Source organism: Bactrocera neohumeralis, chromosome 5 (genome assembly GCF_024586455.1).
Source record: "Bactrocera neohumeralis isolate Rockhampton chromosome 5, APGP_CSIRO_Bneo_wtdbg2-racon-allhic-juicebox.fasta_v2, whole genome shotgun sequence".
NCBI lineage: Eukaryota > Metazoa > Arthropoda > Insecta > Diptera > Tephritidae > Bactrocera > Bactrocera neohumeralis.
The window spans coordinates 15,310,966-15,336,450 of record NC_065922.1 but is presented as its reverse complement, the minus strand read 5'-3'; the positions used below and the strand labels follow the sequence as shown (position 1 = coordinate 15,336,450).

Genomic DNA, 25,485 nt, shown 5'->3' with positions numbered 1-25,485 from the left:
ATGTACAGAATTAAGTTTTATAGTTTTCGGTTATTATTTGCCAGTAAAAATTATATAAAAGATGTCTGAGGGCATAAATTTTATGGGTCCATATACATCTTCACGCTTCTCTAAATCTCTTGTGATAAGATTTATTAAGGAATAGTGTATATACTACATACATTGATATATATTTATATACATTTACATACATATATATATATATATATATGTAGCTATTTGCTTATAATTCAAATGTTGCCTTTGGGGTATACATAGACAAACCAAAATATTGCTTTCAAATGAGAAAATCCAAAACAGAGGAGTATGAATGAGTAACGGATGGTCCAAAAACAAATCGGTACTGAAAATTAAAAAAATAAAATGCAATACTTGTATTTTCAGTGGTGGGAGACATGTATCAAAGAATATATATATATACTTACATACAATTATGTACATTTAAGGGGTTATAAACAGTTAGTACTTTCAAAAAAAGATTTTTTTTTGTTTTTCTTAATGTACATATGTATATTTAAAATACACACAGAAATTTTCAAATCGTTCTGGTGAATATTTTTAAAGATACACGAAAATTTGAAAAGGCGTTTCAGAGTGCTTGGAAGTACAGGGCCAAACTTTAAACACGTTTTTCTCAAAATGGTCAAAGCCGTTGACCAACATTACTCAAAAACGGCTGAACCGATTAATCTAAAATTTTCTTAAAACTTTTAATAATTAATCGAAGATTTTTTCTCTCCGATTTATATATGATTTTTTATAAGCAATTTAAGTCCTAAATTTTGGTCAAAAATCGATTTTTTTTTAGAAACCGTCGTTTTGTCAAAAAAAAAAATAATATTCCTTCGATTAATTACTAGGTTTGACATTACTTCAACGAAATTTGTTTGGCTTTTTAATTTCAGAGGATACAGTTCATAGATATAGTGGTCAGCGCAAAACGTTTTTTGAGAGGAGCTCCCGAAGATCAGCTGTAGTTCCTTTCCAAATAAATATTTTTACTAATAAACTTAAACAACAGTTAAAAGATACCATAATATGTGCACAAGTTTTTGGATCAATAAATTTAAAAGTTTTCTCAGAAAAAAATCTGGAAAAGTCGATTTTTTTTGTATATAACCTCTTATATTCGATAAGTCCATCCTTTCATTATATAGTTATCATCTCATGTGAGTTTTATTAAATATATAATGAATAAGTATCATTGCCACCCATTATAACACTCACTGATCTCATTAATGTTCGTGTCGTGTGAATATGAGTTTAACTCCAATGTCAGTTGTGGACAAATAACCCTGTAAAAATTTGAGTCCCATGTAGACCATTGGGCAATGTTTTGAAGTGGACCAGGAGGCATACCTACACACCTCTTATGCTGCATTTTAATTTTCGTGATTGTTCGGCTTTTTTATACGGTTCTGCCAAAGTACAACGAGACATCATTGTTAATGATTTTGTGGGAGGCGATAAAAGTTATTTCTGGTAAATTTATATTCGTGAATTTTGGAATTACATTGTCTATATTGTAGTGATAAATTTTATAAATATAATATCCGATTGGTGATTCGTGAATGCTTTAAGTGCTCAAAGGGTTCAAAAAGCCAATTGAAACGTGGTTTTCAAACACAAAAAGGTTTATATGATTACCATATAATTTATTATGATTTGCATCATAACAAATTCGTGGAAAAGTCGCCGCTGCAGTGTTTATTATGATATATGTATATACGATCGGGACAAATGTTTTTTTTTTTTTTATAAAATCGTGTATGCAGGAAGTGTTGTACGGATCATTCTGTACAACTTTGCCTAAGAGACTAAAGGTCTAAAACCGGTTTCGAGCCAGTGATTTTTAAAACGAAGTTTAAAAATCTGAATAATCGGTTATATAGTTAGGTTCCGATCTGCACCCACTTATTAAATTTCATTTGAATATAACAAGAACTGACGAACACATTTTTATGATAGCTAAAAAAAATTTCTTCTTAAAATTGCTCGCTCGAAAATGGTTTTAGGCCCATAGTCTTTTAGACAAACTTGTTCAGAGAGATCCATTGAACATTTCCCAAATACGCGATTTTTCTCTAATATACATATACATATTTGTAACCTAATTAATTAATTTTTTTATATAAAGCTTTTATTCTTAATTTTTAAAAATATTTATATTCGTATTCAACGAATATATTATCATCTGAAGTTAAATCGTTCGCTTAACGTTACAGGCAACTGGTGATTTTCCCTAAAGGGTCCATCACTCATTGGCGGCATTATGCTCGCAGATCTCATAGCTTCGTATGAGCACTCGTAAAGCGTATGGCCGCTTATCGACCGGCGCAAACTGCTTAAATACTCTGACGTATCGGTCCAACTCTCCAGTATTAAAAGAGTCGTCGCGATTTGTGTGTAGTTTGCAAATATATTAAAGAAAGTGTAGTAATAGGAAAAACAAAACGTATTTCCTACGCAAACACAGCTGATTTGTGAGGAAAAATACATAACGCGCAAAAGACTGTGCCCATTCCGATATTACTTAATACAATACGATATAAGAAGGTGATTTGGCGTTTATTGCAAATATAAAATGTGTAAAATTCCTACACTTTTCCAAAAATATGTGCTTACTACAAACGATAAAGCACCGAGTTAATGCTGTTTTCCATATAAAAATTGACGTTTGTCGCAACGATCGCAATGTCGTCCTAAAAAGCTTCGAGTGTCACCCATTTCATTGCTTTGTTTTTAGTTGTGGGCAACTTAATGTCAATATGTATGAGTTTTTGCTAGAGACGTTCGCATATATTGTATGTTTGTTTTTGGATCAATCATGAGCGCTATTCAATATACAAGTAGCAGCAAAGTGTGGCGATATTTCGCATAAAAACGATGTTTGGATGCATGTCAATTATGACATTTACCGCTGCACACTGAAACATTGATCCAATGTGATTTTCCATTATTTATTTTGTTGTTGTTGTAACTAGATAATTCATTAGCTGAGAAGCTTTTGCTAAACGCCGCTGGAATGCCATGCCCCGACCAGATACAAATTTAGGTCAATTCGGTAATTGTCGTGGGAATATCGCGATGGTCTAAATGGGTTCCAATGGGCACTTAATTTTGTTGGCCATTAAGACAAATTATGAAAATATTGTAAAGAGTGTGGAAAGTGTGGAAAAATGTACAAAAACGAAAAACGGAAAATTGTACATAAATACGTAACATGAATACTGTGTTCTATAAGATGTTTGGAAGAGTTTTTGGTTTTCAAAACTTCCACAAATTATAGGCGCTGTTCCGAAACACTTGACTATCTTATCGACGATAAAAATCTTCTCAATTTAATATTTGTAAAGTGTTTACTTTGTAATCGCCATCATTAGTTGGCGTCGTAAAGAAAGACTTTAAGGTTAAAAGGAGCTTTGCGCTCTTTCGGTATACATACATATTTAATTCAATCATTGTTGGTGCAAGATCACCCAACTGTTTGTCTATAACAATCATAAATTATCCTTAAATAACTTTTGTTATTCATTCTCATCTCGAACACCTCAAAACGAACCCATGAGGATGACAAAAACGAAACTAATAATTTTTTATGAAGGGGTTTATACACAGTTCCAAGTGGCTCAAGATGACGAAACCGTGCGATGTTCCAAAATATATTCATATTGCTTTTGCGAATGTATCGGACTACATCTCCAATATTATAAACATCAAAAATTTCTTCGCCCTCATTCAAAAGCAGAGCCCTACGCCAATTTTTTTACTGCAAAAATATTGGCGCTCCAGAAATAAGTCCTTCAAAATTACTCAATTTAAGCGAGTCTTGCTAGTTTACTTTACAAATAGTTGGATCGTTCTTAATCTAGTTAATCTATACATGGATTATCCCATTTCATTATTGTCGCTGGACGTTGAATTCTTAGCCAACTTCTTCTTCTTACTTCCAACAGCGAAATTTATTCAAGATTTCATAGCTGGAGTGTTGAATTCTTAGCAATAACTACATCGTTCACATTAAAATAGGCCCATAAATCTTTCGCCAGTTTTTCTCTTGAGGTTGCTGTACCTCAACTTATGGTTTATTGTGCGCTACACTCCTTCGCAAGGACTCACTTTAGCCCAGCACCCCTATAAATTTAAGGATTGTGCTGGGAGAGTTGATGCATTTCCTGTTAGGAAACGTGGATCTCAGAACATTGTTCTTGCGTCTACAAATTGCTATGCACTCTAGAAGCAGGTGTTCCGGAGTTTCAGGCTCCATGTCACAGAATCCACACATTGCAGCTGAAAATATGAGCATATTACATAAGTGTCTCTCGAACCTGCAATGACCGCTGTATATAGAGAGAGAAGAAGCTTGAATTTATTTTTAGGATGGTCTGTTAGTTGACAAAGAGCAGCTTTTTCATACTCAGAGTTTTTTAATTTGATTCTGAAACATTCAATAAATCACCACACATTTCTTCTTCTTCTTAATTGGCGTAGACACCGCTTACGCGATTATAAACGAGTTAACAACAGCGCGCCAGTCGTTTCTTCTTTTCGCTATGTGGCGCACACATTTCAGTATGTTTTAAATACTAGTATTCTTAGTATACACTTCAAAAAAACCGCTTTAACTCTTTTTATCTCTCATTTAATTAATAACTTTTGGTATTCTCTCTTCTAAAAGTTGTATCATAAATATAGAATATTCAGCTAAGAATAGAATGTTTATCTAATCGATATTAACATTACTTTTTGTCACAACAATTTTATAGAAAATAGTGAAGAGTTCCAGTTTTTCATAACTTTTAGTGTTTGCCTATAAAATGAGCTCTTGGGAGAATAATCAAGAGATCGAAATATTTCGTGAATACCTGCGTATACCAAGTGTGCATCCGGACGTTGATTATGGTAAGTATAAAGTGGATACATGTACCATAAATTAGAAAGCAATCGTAGCTGCGATTTTTTACCTACTCTGTCAAACGTAGATTACATATGGTTTGTTAGGTTAGATATAGATGTTTGCTATAATCATTACAGTGTCTTTCTTTAGTGATATTTCGGTATTAATCCTGGAGTTCTTGGCTCGGCCGTCAGAAATTAAAATAGGATTAGTTTTAACTTATCCAAAAGATCTCGATGTCACTCACACAGATAACAGAGCGACGATATTAGCATTGAACTCATTATTAGTACGTTCAGGGAGGTCAAAGAGTACCTAACATCGCTGTAAAGCCGATGAGCTAGCAAGAAAAAGCACCCTAGAACCGCTCGGGCCCAAGATCGATCGCAAGAGTGTAATAAGGCTGGTCCTTCCTAGTTGTGGGGCTTTTTACAGGCCATTGTCCTATTGATGTCCACGCAGTAAGGCTGGAAATCATACCAGACGTCATCTACAGAAGCTGTATGGAAGAAGATGAGGTGGAAACAACTCAACACATTCTTCTTGACTGTTCCGCGGTTTGGAAGGTCAAGACTTAAATACTTGCAAGCACATATCTTCAGACATCCCACTGAGCTGGCGGGAATGGAAATTAAACGCCTGTGCAAATTTGTTTTGGCTAAAAATGTATAAGTTCGAACACAGTAGTTATTCTTTTCTATGGCATCAGAAAGAACTACATATAGAAGTCCACATGCGTTCTTTGATCAGCCATCTAACTTAACCTAACCTACCGTATTTAGTATACTTAGTCAAGTGTATTGTAAAAACGACTGCATCAAAACACTATCGAAATCACCTCGAATTCAAAAACTCACAAAATACTTCACTCTCTTCAGCGCCCTGCGTGGAGTTCCTGAAACGACAGGCTATCGATTTGGGATTGCCTATTGAAATTTACTCACCCGCGGGTCCGACAAAACCGGTTGTTGTCATAACATGGGTAGGCAAGCAACCAGATTTGCCTTCGGTGGTCTTAAATTCACACATGGACGTTGTGCCGGTATTTCCCGAGAAGTGGACTCACCCACCATTCGCTGCCGACATCGATAAGGAGGGTCGAATATATGCGCGTGGCGCACAGGACATGAAATGTGTGGGTATGCAATATCTGGCCGCGATAAGGGCGCTGCGTAAAAACGATGTGATCTTAAAGCGCACCATTCATGTGATTTTTGTGCCAGGTAAGTAATAGTAAATAATATGGATGTGCTCGCAAACATCACGTAAGAGCATTAGGCTCAGTAATCTCAGTATATATGTATATGTATATACGCTAAGCGTTTTATGATTTGTTCGTATCGCGTTTGCATTTGTGATAAACCTTTTATCAAACAATAAACTTGACTATAAAACGATTATATATATTCACAGATGAGGAAATCGGTGGCGTTGAGGGCATGCGCGTGTTCATCCAATCGAAGGATTATGAAAAACTAAATGTGGGCTTCTCATTGGACGAAGGCATCGCCTCGGCGGATGAAACTTTCCCAGTTTACTATGCGGAGCGCAGCATCTGGCGTAAGCATCGAATGTTTTCTTTGATTCGTGCATTATAAATTTTAATTTATGTCATCAATTTGGTTTCAGATGTCCACTTCATATTTAGCGGCACTGCCGGTCACGGTTCCTTGTTGCATAAAAATACTGTTGGCGAGAAACTGCATTTCATTCTCAATAAACTGATGGAATTCAGACAAGGTGAAGTGGAACGTTTAGAAAACGATAGTTCGCTTTCTATTGGTGATGTGACAACCATCAATTTAACCAGGCTGAATGGCGGTGTGCAGAGCAATGTGGTGCCACCGACGTTGGTTGCTGTTTTCGACATGCGTTTGGCGTTGAGCGTTGATCATGATGTCTACGAGAAACAGGTATTTCGAAAATATTTTGTAGCACCAGCAAATACTTAGAACTGTAAATCCAGTGAGGGTTACGAAACTTTTATGAAGATACAAAAAATGTGGAACTTGACCAATAAGCGTTAATATGTAGGAAAAGATTCTGCTTATAATATTAGAAAAAACGAGATCCCTCTAGCATTCTAAGTGGCTAAACTACAATGTTTATCCGGAAACTAATAGGACTGAGTCGATTTAAAAAAAATTTATTGAACCAATCGTTACAATTCTTTAAAACTTTCAAAATTTCTTGGCTCCTTCCACTGCAACTGGTCGTCACTGACATCAAGATTGCCTTTCTTGTCTTGGGATCATACTCAATTTTGATATTTAACATCTGGGCAATTAAACGAATAGTTAGTCGATGGTCTGAGTACAAAACTTTGCGCACACGAGTCACATTGTCGGTGTTTGTCGAAGTCGCAGGTCTCCCAGCACGGGCTTCATCAGTGACCTCTTTCCGGCCCTCCAAATAGGCCTTGTGGCACCGAAACACACCACTTCTTGCTAAATCAACATCTGGGTAAGCCTGCTTGATCATATCGTGAACTAGGAAAGCCCACTACCGAATCCAGTCGGTGCGCGCACGCTCCGAAATACAGTCGTGGTGGAAGAAAATCAGTCCTATCACTTTCCGGACAAACCCTGTATTAATACTCTCTGAGCGAACTGGAATAATTCGTAATAGCAATTTTTTTCTTACAAAAGATATATTTTCTGATGTACTTATTGCTTTCCAAGGAAAACTACTATTTTCGTAGGTTCGTTAATAAGCAGCTCTCCCTTAGTTAATTACCTTCTTTTAGATGGTTGTCTACGAACTATACGATTTTAGCAGAAGCTACAAAATTTTCAAATATCAGTTTAAGTTTTATTCCATTGATTAATAAATTGCTTGATCACAAAAACCGTTTTAATATCTCCGAATGTCCAATTTCCAGTCTGTGATGACTAAAATTTCTGCTCGACGATCACAAGAAATCTCTCAGACCCAAATATGGGTGTTCGCGCGGTTTTTCGGCCCAAGCAATTGCTTTTCCTTCGATCACAAAACGTGTTGCTACCGAATCCTTGCAAGTTGCCATAATATCTGTCCTCTTACTTACTTGTTCTGTCTGATCATCAAGTTTTTCAGGAATCTTTGCATCAGGTTTGTGCTCGGTTTCGATCTCTTGTATATTAATAGTTTCATTTCTCAGATGACTAAAATTTCTGCTCGACGATCTGATTTCACTACGCAATTTCACTTCCAAAAATAAAAATTTGAAACACCGACCGACATTGCTTTTCTTTCATTCTTCTAAATTCCGCGGATACACCTGCTGCCACGCGTAGTCAGAACAAAACTATGAATTCGATTCGGCTGAACAGTAGTGCTCGATAGCAGAATTTTTCTTGCGAGTAGTTATCAGACTGCCCTCGTATTCTTAATCTTAATTGTATGCTGCCACGATTAATGCAAGATATTTATATGCTTCTAAGTTGCTTTTAATTCTTTTTATATCCCTCTGTACATACCATATATGTATGTATGTACATGTGTATCTAAATCTCTTTTTTACTAACTAATTTTATTTTTCTCGCTAAATATGCAGCTAAATAAATGGTGTGAGGAAGCTGGCGGTGGCATCGAAATCAAATTTGAACAAAAGCAACCAAAAGTTGAAGCCACAAAAATTGATGATTCCAATCCCTTCTGGCTGGCATTCAAAAAGACGACAACGGAGCTGTAAGCACTAACGCCAATTTAATTTTGTTAATTTTTCTAAATTTAATTAATTTATTTTATTTTGCAAACTCTTGCTGTTTAGTGGCTTGAAAATCACCCCTCTTGTATTTCCCGGTGGCACCGACAGCCGTTATATTCGTCAAGCTGGCGTTCCAGCCATTGGTTTCTCACCAATGAACAATACACCCGTGTTGTTGCATGATCACGATGAATTCTTACAAGCGGATGTTTACTTGAAAGGAATTGAATACTATAAAAAAATCATACCAGCTGTTACAAATGCTTAGCTTTTTTTTTTCATTGTTTAATTGTATAATATTGTTGATTTGATGGTGTTAAGTTAAATATAAAAATTATTGATTTATAGATGTTATTGTAGAATTACCGTTTTTTTCTAAAAACAAAAAATAGCTGGTTCTTGGACAGTTGAATAGTGCCAAAAGAGTTCTCTCTGCTTCCTTGATATTAATTGTACATACATATATATCTATCGTCGTTTATACATATGTATGTATATATACATATATAAACTTATTTACTTAAGCATGTGTGTAATTGCTAGCAATTGCGCATGCATTTATTAAGTACTTTCCCATGCAGCTATCTATTCGCATTGCATTATCAGAACAATAATTGTTATATGCGTTATCATACAGTTAAATTGTGGTGTCACAACGATAAGAGCAACAATAATTCAATTCTCTTGTAAATTGAGTGCAATAAACTTCGTGTAGATTAACTGTGAAATTGTATTCAAATGTAATTACGTATTAACACATGTTCCTACGAAGATATAAGCTATTAAACGTCACTGGAACCCATATAAGTACATACATACTGTACGAATACTACTTTTAGACATGTGTTTGGATTTTTCCTTATCAGTTGATTGCCAGATAAATTCTTATATAATTCGTAGGGTGTTGAGGCCAATGATATCAATATCATCGGCATACGCCAGCAGCTTTACACTCTTGTAAAAGATTGTATCTTGTCGATTAAGTTCTGCAGCTCGAATTATTTTCTCCAGCAGCAGATTGAAGAAGTCGCACGTTAGGGAGTCGCCTTGTCTGAAACCACTTATGTTAACGGACGGCTCGGAGAGGTCCTTCCTGATCCTGACGGAGTTTACACAGCCGTATTTGCTTTGCGGGGATACCAAATTCAGACATCGCGGCATAGAGGCAGCTCCTTTTCGTGCTGTCAAAAGCAGCTTTGAAATCGACGAAAAGGTGGTGTGTGTCGATTCTCTTTTCACGGGTCTTTTCCAAGATTTGGCGCATGGTGAATATCTGATCGGTTGTTGATTTGCCAGGTCTAAAGCCACACTGATAAGGTCCAATCAGTTGTTGGCAGTGGACTTTAATCTTTCACACAATACGCTCGATAGAACCTTATACGCGATGTTTAAGAAACTTATCCTACGGTAGTTGGCGCAGATTTTGAGGTCTCCCTTTTTGTGGATTGGGCAAAGAACACTTAAATTCCAATCCTCGGGCATGCTTTCGTCCGACCATATTTTACAAAGAGCTGATGCATGCTCCTTTTCAGTTCTTCGCCGTCGTATTTGAATAGCTCGGCCGGCAATCCATCGGCCCCGCCGCTTTGTTTTTCTTCAGACTCATAATTGCTATTCGAACTTCTTCATGGTCGGGCAATGGAACGTCTGCTCCATCGTCATCGATTGGGGAATAGGGTTCGCCTTCTCCTGGCGTTATACTTTCACTGCCATTCAGCAAGCTGGAGAAGTGTTCCTTCCATAATTTTAGTATGCTCTGGGCATCGGTCACATCACCTTTGGAGTTCTACAAGAGTATGTTACGGTCTTAAAATCTTCTGTTAGCCGTCGAATTTTTTCGTAGATTTTTCGAGCATTGCCGATGTCGGCCAGCTTTTCAAGCTCTTCGTATTAACGCATTTAGGCCTCTTTCTTTTTCTGTCTCGCTTTCCTCTTCAACTCTCGGTATCTATCCCATCCTGCATTGTGATCGATCGTAACGTCTGTTTTTTCTCCGCTGCGACACGGCACTCCTCGTCGTACCAGCTGTTCTTTTGCACTTTCCGAAAACCAATAGTTTCGGTTGCAGCTGCACGTAAGGAGCTTGAAATGCCGTCCCACAGTTCCCTTATACCGAATTGTTGACGAGTGCTCTCAGAGAGCAGGAGTGCAAGTCGAGCAGAAAATTGTTCTGTTGGCTGTTGTGATTGCAGCTTGACGACGTCGAACCTTTCTTGTGTTATGTTAACGTGCGTTTTTTGCTGCACAGAGGGTGCGAATCTTGGCTGCATCAAGGTAGGTGGCTAGATGAATTTTCTTATGCTGGAATCTAGTACTACAGATAACCATATTTTAATTCTTAGTATGTAATATTAACGAGAAGGCTTAGCTTCAGTTCATACAAACTTGATTTATTCCCTAATTAACTGCTAATTAAATAATTAAATTATGAGATATACTTGTATTTTCGGCCAAAGATAATAAAATGATTCGTTTCGACGTCATATTCATAAATCCACTTCTCGTCACCAGTAATGATGCGTTTGATAAAAGTATGGTCCACAACTTCCCTCATCATCGCTCTTGCGACCTCTACTCGTCATCGTTTTTGCAAAAGACTTAGATCTCTTGGTACGAATCTAGCATTAACATTCATACCCAGAACATTAACCAAAATGTGTTAAGCCGATCCATAAGGGACATTGAAATCTTCTGCTAACTTTTTGATGCCAACGCCTCGATTTTCAAGGAACGTTTCTTTAACTTTTTCAAAGTTATCGTAATTAATGGAGGGGGACGGAAGACTCGCTTGAGGCAAGTTTTCGATAACTTTACGACCTTCATAGGCTTTGGTGCCAACTCAAATTCTTGTATTAGTGATAAAGTAAAGTCCCCAAAAACATTGCTGCAATATTTTCAACGTTTCCTTATCGTGATTCCATTGGAAACCTCGAATTTTAAGCAGCAAAAGGGACAAATTTCAGGCATCAAATAGTCGGTTATCATGGCGCGATAACGGTTGTCACTGACGGTTACGTTCTCACCGGCATCATTTTTGAAGAAATATGGACCAATGATTCCACCGGCCCACAAAGCACACCAAACCGTTGTTTTTTCTAGATGAAATGCCAGCTCTTGAATCTCTTCATGGATCTTAAGATCTCGTAAGGTGCGCCAAGTCGTTCCATACGTCAGTCCGAGTTGCTGCGAACGTCGCCAAATCGACTTTCCACGGTTTTCGTGTACACTCTTAGCTACGACTGGTATATTTTCTTCACTGCGTACTGGATGGGGTCTATTCAGTCGCATGTTATCCAATAATGAATGCTGGGTCCCAAGATGGTAATGCTATCGCGAATAATGCGCTCAGTAGGCCGATTATGTTGACCAGAAGTTTGAATTTCGTAATAAAGTTGAACGACTTGTAAACGTTGTTCAAGCGTAAGTCTTTCTATGATGAAATGCCAAACAATAGTGAAGGAAAATAACATGACAGCTTGACACGACTCAAGTGTGATCTGTCAAAAAAACGCTATTTAAAAATGTACCTCTATTTGGATCACCCGTTATTTACCATTATTATTGGATATTTCATCTAAATATTCGTCAACCCTCCAACAAACTTCTGGCAAGATTTCATTTATCACTTAAATCGTGCCAACCAAACAGAGAGAAACCGCAATGTGGTTGTGTAAAATCTTTTGTGGGCATCTAATATTTATACATAATACATTGTGTTACAACGTAATCTTTGCTTGATTTTTCAGTGGTCAACATTTTACCAAACCCTATAACTGCTCATAAATATTTAAACAAACTGCCACAAATGCTCAGTATTTAATGTTCTCTCCAACGGGACATAGCTAAATAATTTGTAATTTTTATGAGTGTGAAAATCTAATTGTGTTGGATGTGTGAACTGTATCATAAAGATAATAATACAGATAGCAATAAACTTATTGAAAAAGAGTGGGAACTTGAACTTGAAGTTGCAAAGTTTTCAAAAACAAATAATATTATTATATTCACAGATAACCAGAATGTTATAACAATTATATAATCGTTACTCAATTAATTGCTAATTCTAAACAAGTGTATTGATATCATCTCGATTTTCATCTAAGCGATTTGTTTTTAGCGACTGGTGACCAATTGTTATTGTAGATTGTTGTTGAAATGAGCTCTTGGAAAGATAATAAAGAGATCGAAATATTTCGTGAATATCTGCGAATACCAAGTGTACATCCAGATATAGACTATGGTGGGTAAAAAATGAGTTGAACTAAAAGCAGTTCGTTTCCTTTCTTTATACATCTGAATCTTTCCTTCACCTTTCATCTTTTTGGGATGGCCTTCAGCTCCTTCAGCGAATCTCTTCGATCGACTGAAAACGGGTTCCATTCCGATGATTGTTAACTTGTTTGCACTCTTTTTTTTTAATTCAGCTTTATCGGCATGAGTCGAGCAAGCACCATATCCATATCCTATTGTCCGAAAGGCTTATTACGTGGTTTGTCACTTGTACGAGGTATGACAATTAAGTAATGAGACTGATTCCATAAAAACCGTATATTTGAAAATTATTCTACAACTCTGCCATCCCCTTCAAAGTAGTCCCCTTGGGCAGCTATACAGCGATTCCAGCACGTTTTCCATGCTTCGTAACATTTCTGGAACGCTTCGACTGGGATGTCCGCGAGTACCCTCGTCACGGCCGTAATCGACTCAAAATGGGTTCCTTTGACCACCGATTTTGTTTTAGGAAACAAAAAAAGTCACAGGGTGACATGTCGGGCGAATAAGGCGGCTGTTGCAACACGGCGATCCCTTTAGAGGCCAAATACTGGGACACGCAGAGGGCGGTGTGGCACGTCGCGTTATCGTGATGAAGGATCCAGTTACGAGCGATGTCTGGGCGCACCCTGTTGACTCGTTTTCGCAATCTTTCGAGTACTTGGCAATAGTAGACTTGATTCACAGTTTTCCCCGGTGGAACGAATTCTTTGTGGACGATTCCACGGCTATCAAAAAAGACAATAATCATCGTTTTCACCTTCGACTTGCCCATGCGAGCTTTTTTCGGGCGGGGTGCGCGCGGAGACAACCATTGTGAGCTTTGGAAACACCTGGGCACGACTAAGAGCACTATTTTATCGCGACGCGTTGCTCTTGATTTCGTTTTTCCATTTTCGTGACGAGCACTACAAACACACGTCTACTCAACTTGACGCAGCAGGCGAACTAAACAAGCTAGAGCGATGGTACATATATCAATGGAGAGGGGAGGGATGCCGGAAAAAGAGAAAGGGAATTTCAAGGTCACAGGTTTACTACAAGCGCGGCAATAAAATCAGTCTCATTACTTAATTGTCAAAAATTTGCCCAGCTCGACATTTGGCTTTTCTTTTGTACGATATATTTTCTTGAACAGAGAAAAGTCCCCCGCAAATTTGGTAAATACGGTTAGGTATTCGTCGAATTGGTGAAAGAGCGTATATTTTCTTTACATAATGTTCAAGTTCAAATAAGACCCAGAACCGCTCGAGGTAATGAAAATATTGTTGCCGTTCAGACAAGTGTTACTTAAGACCGAAATTTGTCGATTTCAAGTCGTTCTCAAGAATTTTGACTGTCTCAAATCACAACCTTGCGGATTTTGAGAAAGCAATAAGTTGATCTTGACAACTTCTGATTCCAACAAGACGGGGCTACGTGCCACATAGCTCATGCAACAACCGAATTATTGCAAGAAAAGTTTGGAGATTCGGCTATTACAAGAAATTGTGATATTGAATGGTCTCCAAGAAGTTGTAACTTAACACCATTAGACTACGACTTGATTTAGTGGACAAAGTACTCAAAAAATTGGGTTCATCGAATTCGTTGTTTTATACAGAACATAATTGATCGGTTATATAGTCTAATCCAACAAATACTGTATTTTTTTTAAAGAAATAATATAACTCTTATTGAAAATACCTGTACTTGGACAATCCTCGGAATGGTACAATTAAAACTTCAAGTGTATACCTTGATAAATGTGTTGGGGACAACAATAAAACCGAACCCAGCGTCTATAAAGAACAAACCTCATATAACATTGCTGGTTATTCATATTAATACCCTACTTATTATATTGAATTATAATAGAAAAACAATTTTCATAACTTTCAGCACCCACTGTGGAGTTTCTGAAAAAACAGGCCAATGACCTAGGATTGCCAATTGCGGTGCTTCATCCCGGTAGTGTGGAGAAGCCAACTGTCGTAATTACATGGGTGGGACAACAGCCGGAACTACCGACCATTATGTTGAACTCACACATGGACGTGGTGCCAGTTTATCCCGACAAGTGGACGCATCCACCTTTTGCTGCCGAAATAGACGAGGAAGGTCGAATATTTGCACGCGGTTCACAGGACATGAAATGCGTGGGCATGCAATATCTGGCAGCCATACGAGCGCTGCGTAAAAACGGCGTGACCCTGACACGCACAGTACATGTAACATTTCTACCAGGTTTGTAAGAACGACATACAAATTGAACTGAAATATGTTTGAATTGGGTTTACTTTGCAGACGAGGAAATCACTGGTCCAATGGGTATGAAGGCCTTTCTACAATGTGAAGATTTTAAAAAACTAAATGTTGGCTTCTGTTTCGACGAAGGCATTGCATCAGCCGATGAAACATTTCCAATTTTCTATGCAGAAAGAAGTCTTTGGCGTGAGCAAAACCAAATCTGAAATATTTTTTTTTTTGACTACTTTATTACTTTTAGATGTGCATTTTATAATTAGTGGCAATGCCGGACACGGTTCGCTGTTGCACAAAAATACTGTAGGCGAAAAGTTGAACTATATTCTGAGCAAATTGTTTGAGTTTAGACAACACGAAGTCGATCGTTTGAATAAAGATAAAACTCTGCAACTTGGCGATGTCACAACCATCAATTTAACCGTTGTAAAAGGTGGTGTACAAAGCAATGTGGTGCCACCGGTTATGGAAGCCGTTTTCGATATGCGTTTGGCGTTGAATGTAGACCACGATGTTTTTGATAGACAGGTACGAGAATAGATTTCTAAGTATATAATTAATATTTTTTATTCGAGATTTAAGCGAGCTTATCACAATTTCTGCATTTTTTGTTGTAAAGCTCAAAGCGTGGTGCGACGAAGCTGGCGGCGGTGTGGAAATCGTATATGAGCAGAAGGAGCCGCAGGTCGCGGCTACAAAAATTGATAACTCCAATCCATACTGGTTGGCATTTGAGAAAACTATGAAAGATTTGTATGTTTTGAAGCTTTGTATTTGAGTAGTTGACTTTTGGAAAGTTATAAGTTTCGAAATGTTCTCCATTTTTTCGCCACATTTCAGAAACCTTAAAATCCAACCACTTGTGTTTCCTGCCGGCACAGATAGCTATTATATACGCGCACTGGGCTTGCCCGCCATAGGTTTTTCGCCTATAAATCATACGCCCGTGTTGTTGCATGATCACGATGAATTCCTGCAAGCGGACGTCTACTTAAAGGGCATTGAAATTTACAAAAACGTTATATCGGCTGTTGCTAATGTTGAAAAATCATAAAACTGGAATTCTAATTTATATTCCGTTTTTAATATTTTATTTGAATTATTCAGTGTGAAAGTCGGTTGGCTTAACATACTAAAAATCAGAAATTTAAAATAAATAAAATTTACAAAGCTTACAGATTAATATTTTTGGGTGGAATTGTGCAAAAACTTTGGTGATAAAATTCCATTGAAGACTGAGGACTCTACATTTATCAAACGTATCATTGCTGTTGACGAGACGGGGACTATGATGATTATGATTATGACTTCGAAATTAGCCGAAAGCGCAGCATCAAAATCCGATGAAGGTATTAAAAGCCATCTCAGCATAATCTTATTGCATGTGACTTGTATTGACTCAAAAGGCCATAATGAAGATTTGCATTATACGTAGGTTGCCTTCTATATTTCATTTGGCAACACTAGAATCTTTTTAACGAACGATGGTATGCATACGCTATTTGTGTCGTTTACAGTAACTTAAAATATTCTTCTCAACCAAAAATGGTATTAAATCGCAAACATTTTCGAGCGATTATTTTTTACAACTTTCAACGTAGATCAACTCATCAAGAGAGCATAGATGAACTTAATTAAATTTTTGGCGATGAAGCTCCAACAAGGCCCAGTAAATATCAGCATACATTCAATATTGCATGAAAATTTTACTGTAAAAAATATTTGTTCACTTTGGTCCCTAAACAATTTGTGAATTGCTTAATAAAAGGCTGGTGTCGATTGATTGTGAGAAATGTTAACGAAATACGATAGCGATGCTTCGAAACACGTCTATGACATCGTGACAGGTGTTGCAATCTGGAAACTAAATCGTGGATTTATGCGTATGAGCACGAAAGTAAACAGCAGTCGTTTGTTTGGGTGTTTCAAGATGAGCCGAATCCAACAAAAGTTGGATGATGCGTTCAAAAGGCATGCTTTGCAGATACCTCAATCAGAGTGGCGAAAGTGCTTCGAAAATTGGTTCAAACGCATGCAAAAGTTTATAGATCTTAATGGAGAATATTTTTAAAAACAATAAAGGGATTTTAGGTGATTAAAATTAGTTTTTGTTCTCGAATCCTGAAATATGAAATGTAACCTACGTCATACTTGACAGTTTTTTCTTTGGTCAGTCCGGATTAAATTTATATATATAACTTACATTCGATACCATGATAATAAGTAAACTCTTACCTATTATTATGTTGTAATGTTGTAACATTGTACGATATGGTATGATTAATTTATAAAATCGGTCAATATTTTTCTTTGCCTCACATAAACTTCAGCTGTCCCCTAACTTTAATTTATATTTTATATGATTATTATATGCAATAATACTGCCGTACATTACTGACATGATATTTATGATAAAACTGAAACTAATGGAACAGAAGCAAGAGAAGAGATTACAAGCGTTCTCAATATTATCCCAATATCATTTCAAAGTTTCAACGACTTTATATGTCAATAAGAACATTCTAGTGTATGGTATATAAGGGTATACGAGTTTGTATAAGTAGTAGAGAACAATATGTGACCTGGTCTACGAAAAGGGAGCTAACGTGCGAAAACTAGTTTTCTTGGAAAAGCTGTTAAAAATAATCGTCAGTTTCTCGTTATCTCATTAATTGTTCTCCTTTTTTTTGACACCTAAGCCCCCTTTCCGTAGACCAGGTCACACATATGTAATATTGGGTAGTCGAAAAAGTATTTTCGTATTTCTAATCAAACTTCAACTAAATTTTGTTTCAATTTATAATGAACTTTAATCAACTAAATATGTAACATTTTAGTCGACCACTTTTTGCCCATTTTTCCGCTAGAGACATTTGGCATCAGTATAAAACTTTCATCAGTGTAAATCGAAATTTCGTAATTTCCAGAACGGAAGCGAGCGAACCATAGTTGTGCTACACAAACTGATACAACATCGTCTCCGTAAACTTCACAACTTTCATTGGTGGCTTGTGTAGCATTCTTTCCTTTTTTATAAAAAAAACTTTCAAAATATAGCGAATTTATTCATTATTTTCATTAATTTTTGAATAGCTGTAACTTTTTTGCAATTTACCCGAATTTAATTCCGGTTAAATGAAGCTTAAAATCGCACCTTTCCAACGCTCGTATGGTATGACACAATGTGATTGGTAGCACTGGAGCTATATGACTGCAACGGCATCTATTGACAAAATACGAAAAGACTTTTTCGACTACTCGCAATAATCGGTGCATATTAATGTGTGTCTTTAACATACATATATGTATATGTACATATTTTTTTCGTACAATGCGAAATCATATAAAGTCCAATAAAAAGAAAACCATTATTTTTAATAATAAGAGGTTATCATCGACATTTACGGGTTTCATAAAATAACACAGGATTTTTTTTATTTTTTTTTTGGAGTTTTAATGTACACAAACAAATAATTGGTAAGCGAGAATAAATTATTCTTATAGGAAATTTAACGTCTACAAAAACAGGTCTTGATAATTTTTTGGCTTGAGTCAACTCATTCAAAGTTATTCGTAGTTAAAGTCCAACAAAAAATTATAAAAAATGATTTCCACAATTTTTTATTTTTTTTTCATACAGTTTTTAACATTTTTTGATGCGATTTTTTTTTAAATATTCGATAAATGTTTTCTCTATAGTCTGTCGAGCCGGATTTTCGATATTTTTATTAAAAAATTTTATAAACATAATTAAATTGTGACATTTATGGTAAAACGCATACTTTTTTTCTAAATTCCGTAAATTGGAAAATTTTTCGAAATTAAAAAATTCGGCTCGGCAGACTATAGCTACAACTTCATTTTATAAGCATTTTTTTTATTTTTACAAATCCATCGACATTTCAAGGATAAATGATGCAGACCGTGGAGCAACTTTTTTTCATTGTACTCTGGATCACGTGATATTTTATGTACTAATTTTTGTAAAGAAAAATTAAAATACATTTTTTTATAAACTTTAAGTACCAATAGACATTGTATAAAATTTCTTTATATTTATTTCTATTGTTATCCCTTCTGAAAAAAGTTTTTCTTTTAGCGCATTTTTGGTGCTGCTGGACGTATGTAACCCCATAAATTTATGCTGTATTTAACATAGTTCTAAGTATCCGATTTTGATCAAATATGCTTCGCTTTACTCGATGACTTAATGCCATTTTGAAGGTAATATCATAATGTCATAAGAATATTGGCTACACCGGAACTTATAATGATCACTAGATGTCGGGTTCGGATAATAGAGTGGCTCCATAAAAACCTCTAACCAGGCTCCCGAAGCTTCTGGCAAGAACTGGTATCCTTCTGTTGGAACACAATTCCAAAGCTGGTCGCTTCTGGACTACTGCTTACTTGAGACAGTTCAATAGTTAACAATAGAGGTCTGAATTAAGGGAATAAAGGGAATTTCTAAAGTCTTCTCGCATTTTTTATTAAAAAAAAAATTATTAAAAATTCATTCAGTTATAAAAAATGAGAGAAAATTTTTGGTAATAAAAGGAATCAAAAAGCTCTCAAAATTTTTTGGGAAGACCCTTAAAAAAGTTTTAAATCCCAAATGAAAAAATATAATTTTATTGGTAACATAACTTTACCAAGCATTTTTTACTGTCTAAAAATAGGTTATAACTGTATTATTTATATGGTATATGCATATGCAGTAAATGCATTCAATTAAGTCTAAATAAACACTCTTAACGATCACTGGATTTAAGTTTAATTGTATAATTACTGTTTATGATAATATGATGATGGTGATAAGGTTCATAGATAGAAAAGATACTGAAAGCTTATAACACACCCGTTATATTGACTGAGCTAAGTATATGCAAATCATTCCTTATCAATTGTTAAGTATTATATTACGTCTGAAGAAATGCAATTCGAAAGTGATAGCGCTGACCTGTTATAACTATATGTATCGATACATATTTATTATCGAAAAGCTAATTATACCATGAACAGTATATTAAGTTTGCCACGAATTTTGTAACCCCGAAAGAAATGTCAAAGACCTTATATCTACATACACGTATAAGGTAAATGATCAGCTTGGTCGTCATCAAAAGGGGGGTTTCTCTTCCGAAGCTATTGGTTCCTTTTTAATTGGGGGCGCTTTTTACGTGGCGAGGGATGTTTCCCCTTTTCACTTTAGCTCGCCTTCAAACGGCTGTTCTTTGGCTACCCAGAGCATACTTGGTCTAAGACCTGAAGTCGTGAGATGCTTGAGCCATATGTAAAAGAATCGTTTTCGACCACTTCCGAATGAATGGGAATCAAAGAACTTTCTTCACTTAAGTGAACTTCTACGCCTGACTTCATTCTCCAATAATACTCGAAGATTCGACAAAAAGATGCGGCGACTAACAGAAGGTTTCAAGACCGGAGCATACTCATTAAAAGCATAACACCAGGACATGGCGAACCCGATTCCCAAAATCGATGAAGATGGAGCAGAATTCTATTGCCAGACCATGCAGAAGTTCGAATAGCGATTAACCGTCTGAAGAACAATAAAGCGACGGGGTTGATGGATTGCCGGCCGAGCTATTCAAACACGGCGGCGAAGAACTGAAAGGAACATGCATCAGCTTCTTTGTAAAATATGGTCGGACGAGAGCATGCCCAACGATTGGAATTTAAGGTGCTTTGCCCAATCCACAAAAAGGGAAATGCCATAATCTGCGCCAACTACCGTGGGATAATCCTACTCAACAGCGCATATTAGGTTCTATCGAGCGTATTGAATTTTATCAGTGGGGTTTTAGGCCAGGAAAATCAGCAACTGACCAGATATTCACCATGCGCCAAATCTTGGAAAAGACCCGTGAAAAGAGGATCGGCACACATCACCTTTTCGTCGATTTCAAAGCTACCTTTAATAGCACGAAAAGGAGCTTCCTTTAAGCCGCTATGTCTGAATTAGGTATCCCCGCAAAATTAAAGTGGCTGTGTAAACTAACGTTGAGCAATACCAAAAGCTCCGTCAGGATCGGGAAGGAGCTCTCCGAGCCGTTCGATACCAAAAGAGGTTTCAGACAAGGCGTCTTCCTTTCATGCTACCTCTTCAATCTACTGCTGGAGAACTTAATTTCGTCACTCTGATCTATCTTCCCTGAAATTATTGGAGAAATATTTTATGATGTTTCAATGATAACCATATCTTGTTTTCAACCAAATCTGTACATTTTGTATTAAACGATATTGTTATCGATATTTATCGAAAACCGATAAATCAGAGGCATTTCTGCTAAATATATACTACCTACTTCCTTTGCCGTTCACATTGATAATGAGAAGTTCGGCGAGATAACAAACAGTTCAATAGGTACTTACTCAGCAGGTGGTCTCCCTGAAGTGCAAGTGGGCATAATAAGAGTTAATAACAAAAATATTACGCAAACTTTAACAAAAAACAGTTTTCATAAAACCGATTACAGCTTAAAATCTAAATTAATTTTCATTAATTCATATTTATGGTTGAAAATATGAGCGACTGGGAGAACAATAAGGAGATACAGTTGTTTCGCGAATATTTGCGGATACCCAGCGTTCATCCAAATGTAGATTACAGTACGTTAAATATATAATATATGTATATTGTTAAAAAATAAAGTTACTTAAAACCTATTTTTTTTTTTTTTTTGCATAATAAATAGCACCCTGTGTGGACTTTTTGAAAAAGCAAGCCAAAGATTTGGGTCTACCTGTACAAATATGCTACCCAGGCGGTCCTACCAAGCCCATAGTAATTATGACATGGCTGGGCAAACAACCTGAACTACCAACAATTATGCTCAATTCGCATATGGATGTGGTACCGGTTCATCCAGAAAACTGGACGCATCCACCTTTTGCTGCCGAGATAGACGAGCAAGGTCGCATATTTGCGCGTGGATCACAGGATATAAAATGTTTGGGCATGCAGTACTTGGCAGCTATACGAGCGCTTAAAAGGAAAGGCGCGACATTCAAACGAACTATACATGTCACCTTTGTGCCCGGTAAGCGGTCTGTTGTGGGATTCTTGTTATTTTAGCATCAAAATTATATGATAATTCGATTTGGAATGGAAGATATTCAGTAATTGTATGTTAGAAAATATGGACCAACGTGCTTGAACTATTTAAATTTGCAAATATTTTAGATGAGGAAATAAGTGGAATTCTGGGCATGAAATGTTTCGTACACACCGAAGATTTTCGAAAACTGAATGTCGGTTTTTGTTTGGACGAAGGCGTAGTGAATGTAAACGATGAATATGCCGTATATTATGCGCAAAAGACTATTTGGTGTAGGTACAAAAACAAAAGGCTGGAAAAAATATAATATTATCATTTATTAACTTTATGTCTAGATGTTAATTTCACTATAAGTGGCACAACGGGACATGGATCCTTGTTGCATAAAAATACAGCTGCTGAAAAATTCCAATATATTCTCGGTAAAATGTTGGAGCTAAGAAAAAAAGCGGAAAATCTGTTAAACAGCGATCCCTCGCTAGATCTGGGTAATGTGAGCACTGTTAATTTGACAGTAGTGAAAGGTGGCCTGCAGAACAATGTCATACCACCTGTGATTGAGGCAACTTTCGATCTACGCTTGGGTATCGAAGAAGATCTTGAAGCGCTACAAAAGCAGGTTAGCCAAATGGTTGCTTTTAATTTTGATGAATTTTTAATATTTTTTTTGTTAATTGTAGCTCGAAGCTTGGTGTGAAGAAGCTGGCGGCGATATAACGATCAAGTTCCCTACTCAAGACAAAAAAACTCCGCCCACGGTTATAGATGAAACCAATCTTTATTGGGTTGCTATGCAAAATGCGTTGGAAAAACTGTAGGTTCAGGTGTTCCCAAACTTCTTATTTTTTACTAGCAATTTATTTAAAAATTTTTTCAGTGGGTTGAAAGTGCGTACCGCAGTGCTGCCCGGTGTCACAGACGGTCGATACGTGCGTCAAATGAATATACCAACTTTGTGTTTCTGTCCGATGGCGAATACGCCGATTCTACTGCACGCTCATGATGAGTATTTGCAGGCTGACATATTTTTGAAGGGCATAGAAATATTCGAAAATGTATTGCCGGCCATTGCTAATGCTTAAACTAAATCTAATAAAGGTATAAAAAATATTTTCAACAAAATGTTGCCTTTTAAAATAAATGTAAAGAGTTGTAAAGAAGGCGGTGGTACTAAATAGCAATTATTTTCACAAATCATAAGCAATTGCAGTCTAGAATATATTTTTGATTCTAACTGTATCGAGAGTTTTTACGATATCTAACATTCCGATCGTTTTATACGTTATAAGACATTCAGAGGCGAGACGAAGACTATTACTTGGCATATGGGCACTATGAAAAGGTGTTGACTTATTTCGCTCATATTTGTTCTCAACCCATTATTTGCACAATTAAAGATTTGTATCCAACTTTAATAATATTTAAGTAACCCCATAAAGGTTTTTTAAACGAGTGGTTTTCAATGAGGTCATACTTTTTTCGAAGTTGGTATTTTGGACAGCTATCACATGATTTATACTCAGTTTGCTTTGCCATTTCATAATGAACAGGGTGTGCCCAGATATCGCTCGTAACTGGATCCTTCATCACGACAACGCGCCGTACCACACCGCCCTCAGCGTGTCCCAGTATTTGGCCTCTAAAGGGATCGCCGTGTTGCAACAGCCGCCTTATTCGCCCGACATGTCACCCTGTGACTTTTTTTGTTTCCTAAAACAAAATCGGTGGTCAAAGGAACCCATTTTGAGTCGATTACGGATATCCAGGCGGCCGTGACGAGGGTACTCGCAGACATCCCAGTCGAAGCGTTCCAGAAATGTTACGAAGCATGGAAAACGTGCTGGAATCGCTGTGTAGCTGCCCAAGGGGACTACTTTAAAGGGGATGGTAGAGTTGTAGAATAATTTTCAAATATACGGTTTTTATGGAATCAGTCTCATTATTTAATTGTCATACCTCGTAATAGCCCAGTAGACTCCAGCCAACATAGCGCGCAAAAATTGGAAGATTTTGCGGAAGGATCTTGGATTGCGGGCTTACGAAATTCAGCATGTGTAAGAATTAAAGCCGAACGACCATCAACCGCATCTCACGTTCGGTAAATGATCCCAAGACGCGATGGCCCCACATCCAGATTTAGACAAGAAGATTTTGTTTAACGATGAAGCTCAGACTCGGTTGAATGGGTACGTTAATAAATTAAACTGCGACATTTTGAGAGATGGTAATCCACAAGCCATTGCTGGACGATGTTACATCCTTAAAAAATTCACTGTTTGGTGTGATCTAAGGGCAGAGAGATATTTGTTCCTTATTTTTTCGAAAATAAAGTCGGCCATAATGTTATAGTCATTGGGGAATCATTGGTCATAATTCGTCCCTGAATTAGTGGATGTTGATGTGTAAGACCTTTGAATCCAAGAAGCCGGCGCTGCATGATGTTTAGCCAACGAAAAAATCATTTTATTGAAGGAAATGTCGTCTCGCTGGGCTATTTTTTGCGGTGTTATGTGAAGTCGCTTGTCTACGCAGATAAGCCCGTGACAATTGACGCTTTGAAAAATAGTACTCGGCGCATTATTGCTAACTTAGGACCCAAATATCTGGAAAAAACAATCGAAAAAACGTTAACTCGAATAATTGTCATCTAGTAGTAGATTGTAAGAATGCTAAAGTAATCCGTTCTAAACAAGTTTTTTAGAGATTACAGGTCGCCTTGTCATATATCAAATTTCGTGTATATCTGGTATCGAAAGGCTTGTTTCCGATCGAGGTCCTTCCCGATCCTATAGTTAACGGAGCTTTTTCGGTATTGCTCTACGTCTACATAGACGTAGTATTTTTGCGGGGATCTCATCTGAGACTGTTGTGTTCTTTTCATTGGGGGTGTGTTTTTTACATGGAGGGTATCAAACACAGCGCACAACACTGGCGAGGGATGTTTCGCCTTCTCACTTTACATTCAAACGGATGTTCTTTGGCTAACCAGAGGATACTTGGTCTAAGACCGAAAGTTATGAACTGCTTGAGCCATATGTAAAAGAATCGTTTCTGGCCACTTACAAGTGAATGGAGGTCAGAGAACTTGCGTGAACTTCTACATAGTTCCCCAGGTGATGATTCTGGGCACAGTATTTAATTTTCAGTCGGTCTTTGTAAAAGATGGGTCAGTTCGGGTCAAATATGATCACATGATATAAACCGATCTTCTTTAAAAGGCAATTTTATAAAGACTGGTATTGAAATATATATTAAAAAATTAATTTATTTATCTCTTCGATGACTTTTGGGGAACTCCGTGCTTC

General features: G+C 36.8%; 4 protein-coding genes across 5 annotated transcripts in view; 3 read left to right on the top strand and 1 right to left on the bottom strand.

Annotated features, from left to right (window-relative positions):
- Positions 1-25,485, bottom strand: part of LOC126760622 (stomatin-like) — a 32,577-nt gene that overhangs the window by 2,609 nt on the left and 4,483 nt on the right. The window lies entirely within an intron of this gene.
- LOC126760618 (aminoacylase-1-like) lies at positions 2,372-8,947 on the top strand. 2 transcript variants are annotated; one of them, XM_050476386.1, is made up of 7 exons: positions 2,372-2,556; positions 4,804-4,902; positions 5,776-6,120; positions 6,311-6,457; positions 6,527-6,810; positions 8,433-8,566; positions 8,649-8,947. In XM_050476386.1, exons 2-7 carry the CDS (start codon positions 4,818-4,820, stop codon positions 8,851-8,853), a joined length of 1,200 nt encoding a protein of 399 aa, XP_050332343.1. In that variant the 5' UTR covers positions 2,372-2,556; positions 4,804-4,817; the 3' UTR covers positions 8,854-8,947. The 2 variants fall into 2 exon arrangements, with proteins under 2 accessions (XP_050332343.1, XP_050332342.1); XM_050476385.1 differs by having other exon boundaries at positions 4,767-4,902.
- On the top strand, positions 12,261-16,276 carry LOC126760617 (aminoacylase-1-like). The gene is made up of 6 exons (XM_050476384.1): positions 12,261-12,825; positions 14,739-15,083; positions 15,144-15,290; positions 15,346-15,629; positions 15,721-15,854; positions 15,942-16,276. Exons 1-6 carry the CDS (start codon positions 12,741-12,743, stop codon positions 16,153-16,155), a joined length of 1,209 nt encoding a protein of 402 aa, XP_050332341.1. The 5' UTR covers positions 12,261-12,740; the 3' UTR covers positions 16,156-16,276.
- Positions 21,467-23,340, top strand: LOC126760616 (aminoacylase-1-like). The gene is made up of 6 exons (XM_050476383.1): positions 21,467-21,731; positions 21,818-22,162; positions 22,306-22,452; positions 22,516-22,799; positions 22,861-22,994; positions 23,058-23,340. The coding sequence occupies exons 1-6, from the start codon at positions 21,635-21,637 to the stop codon at positions 23,260-23,262; spliced, it is 1,212 nt and encodes a 403-aa protein (XP_050332340.1). The 5' UTR covers positions 21,467-21,634; the 3' UTR covers positions 23,263-23,340.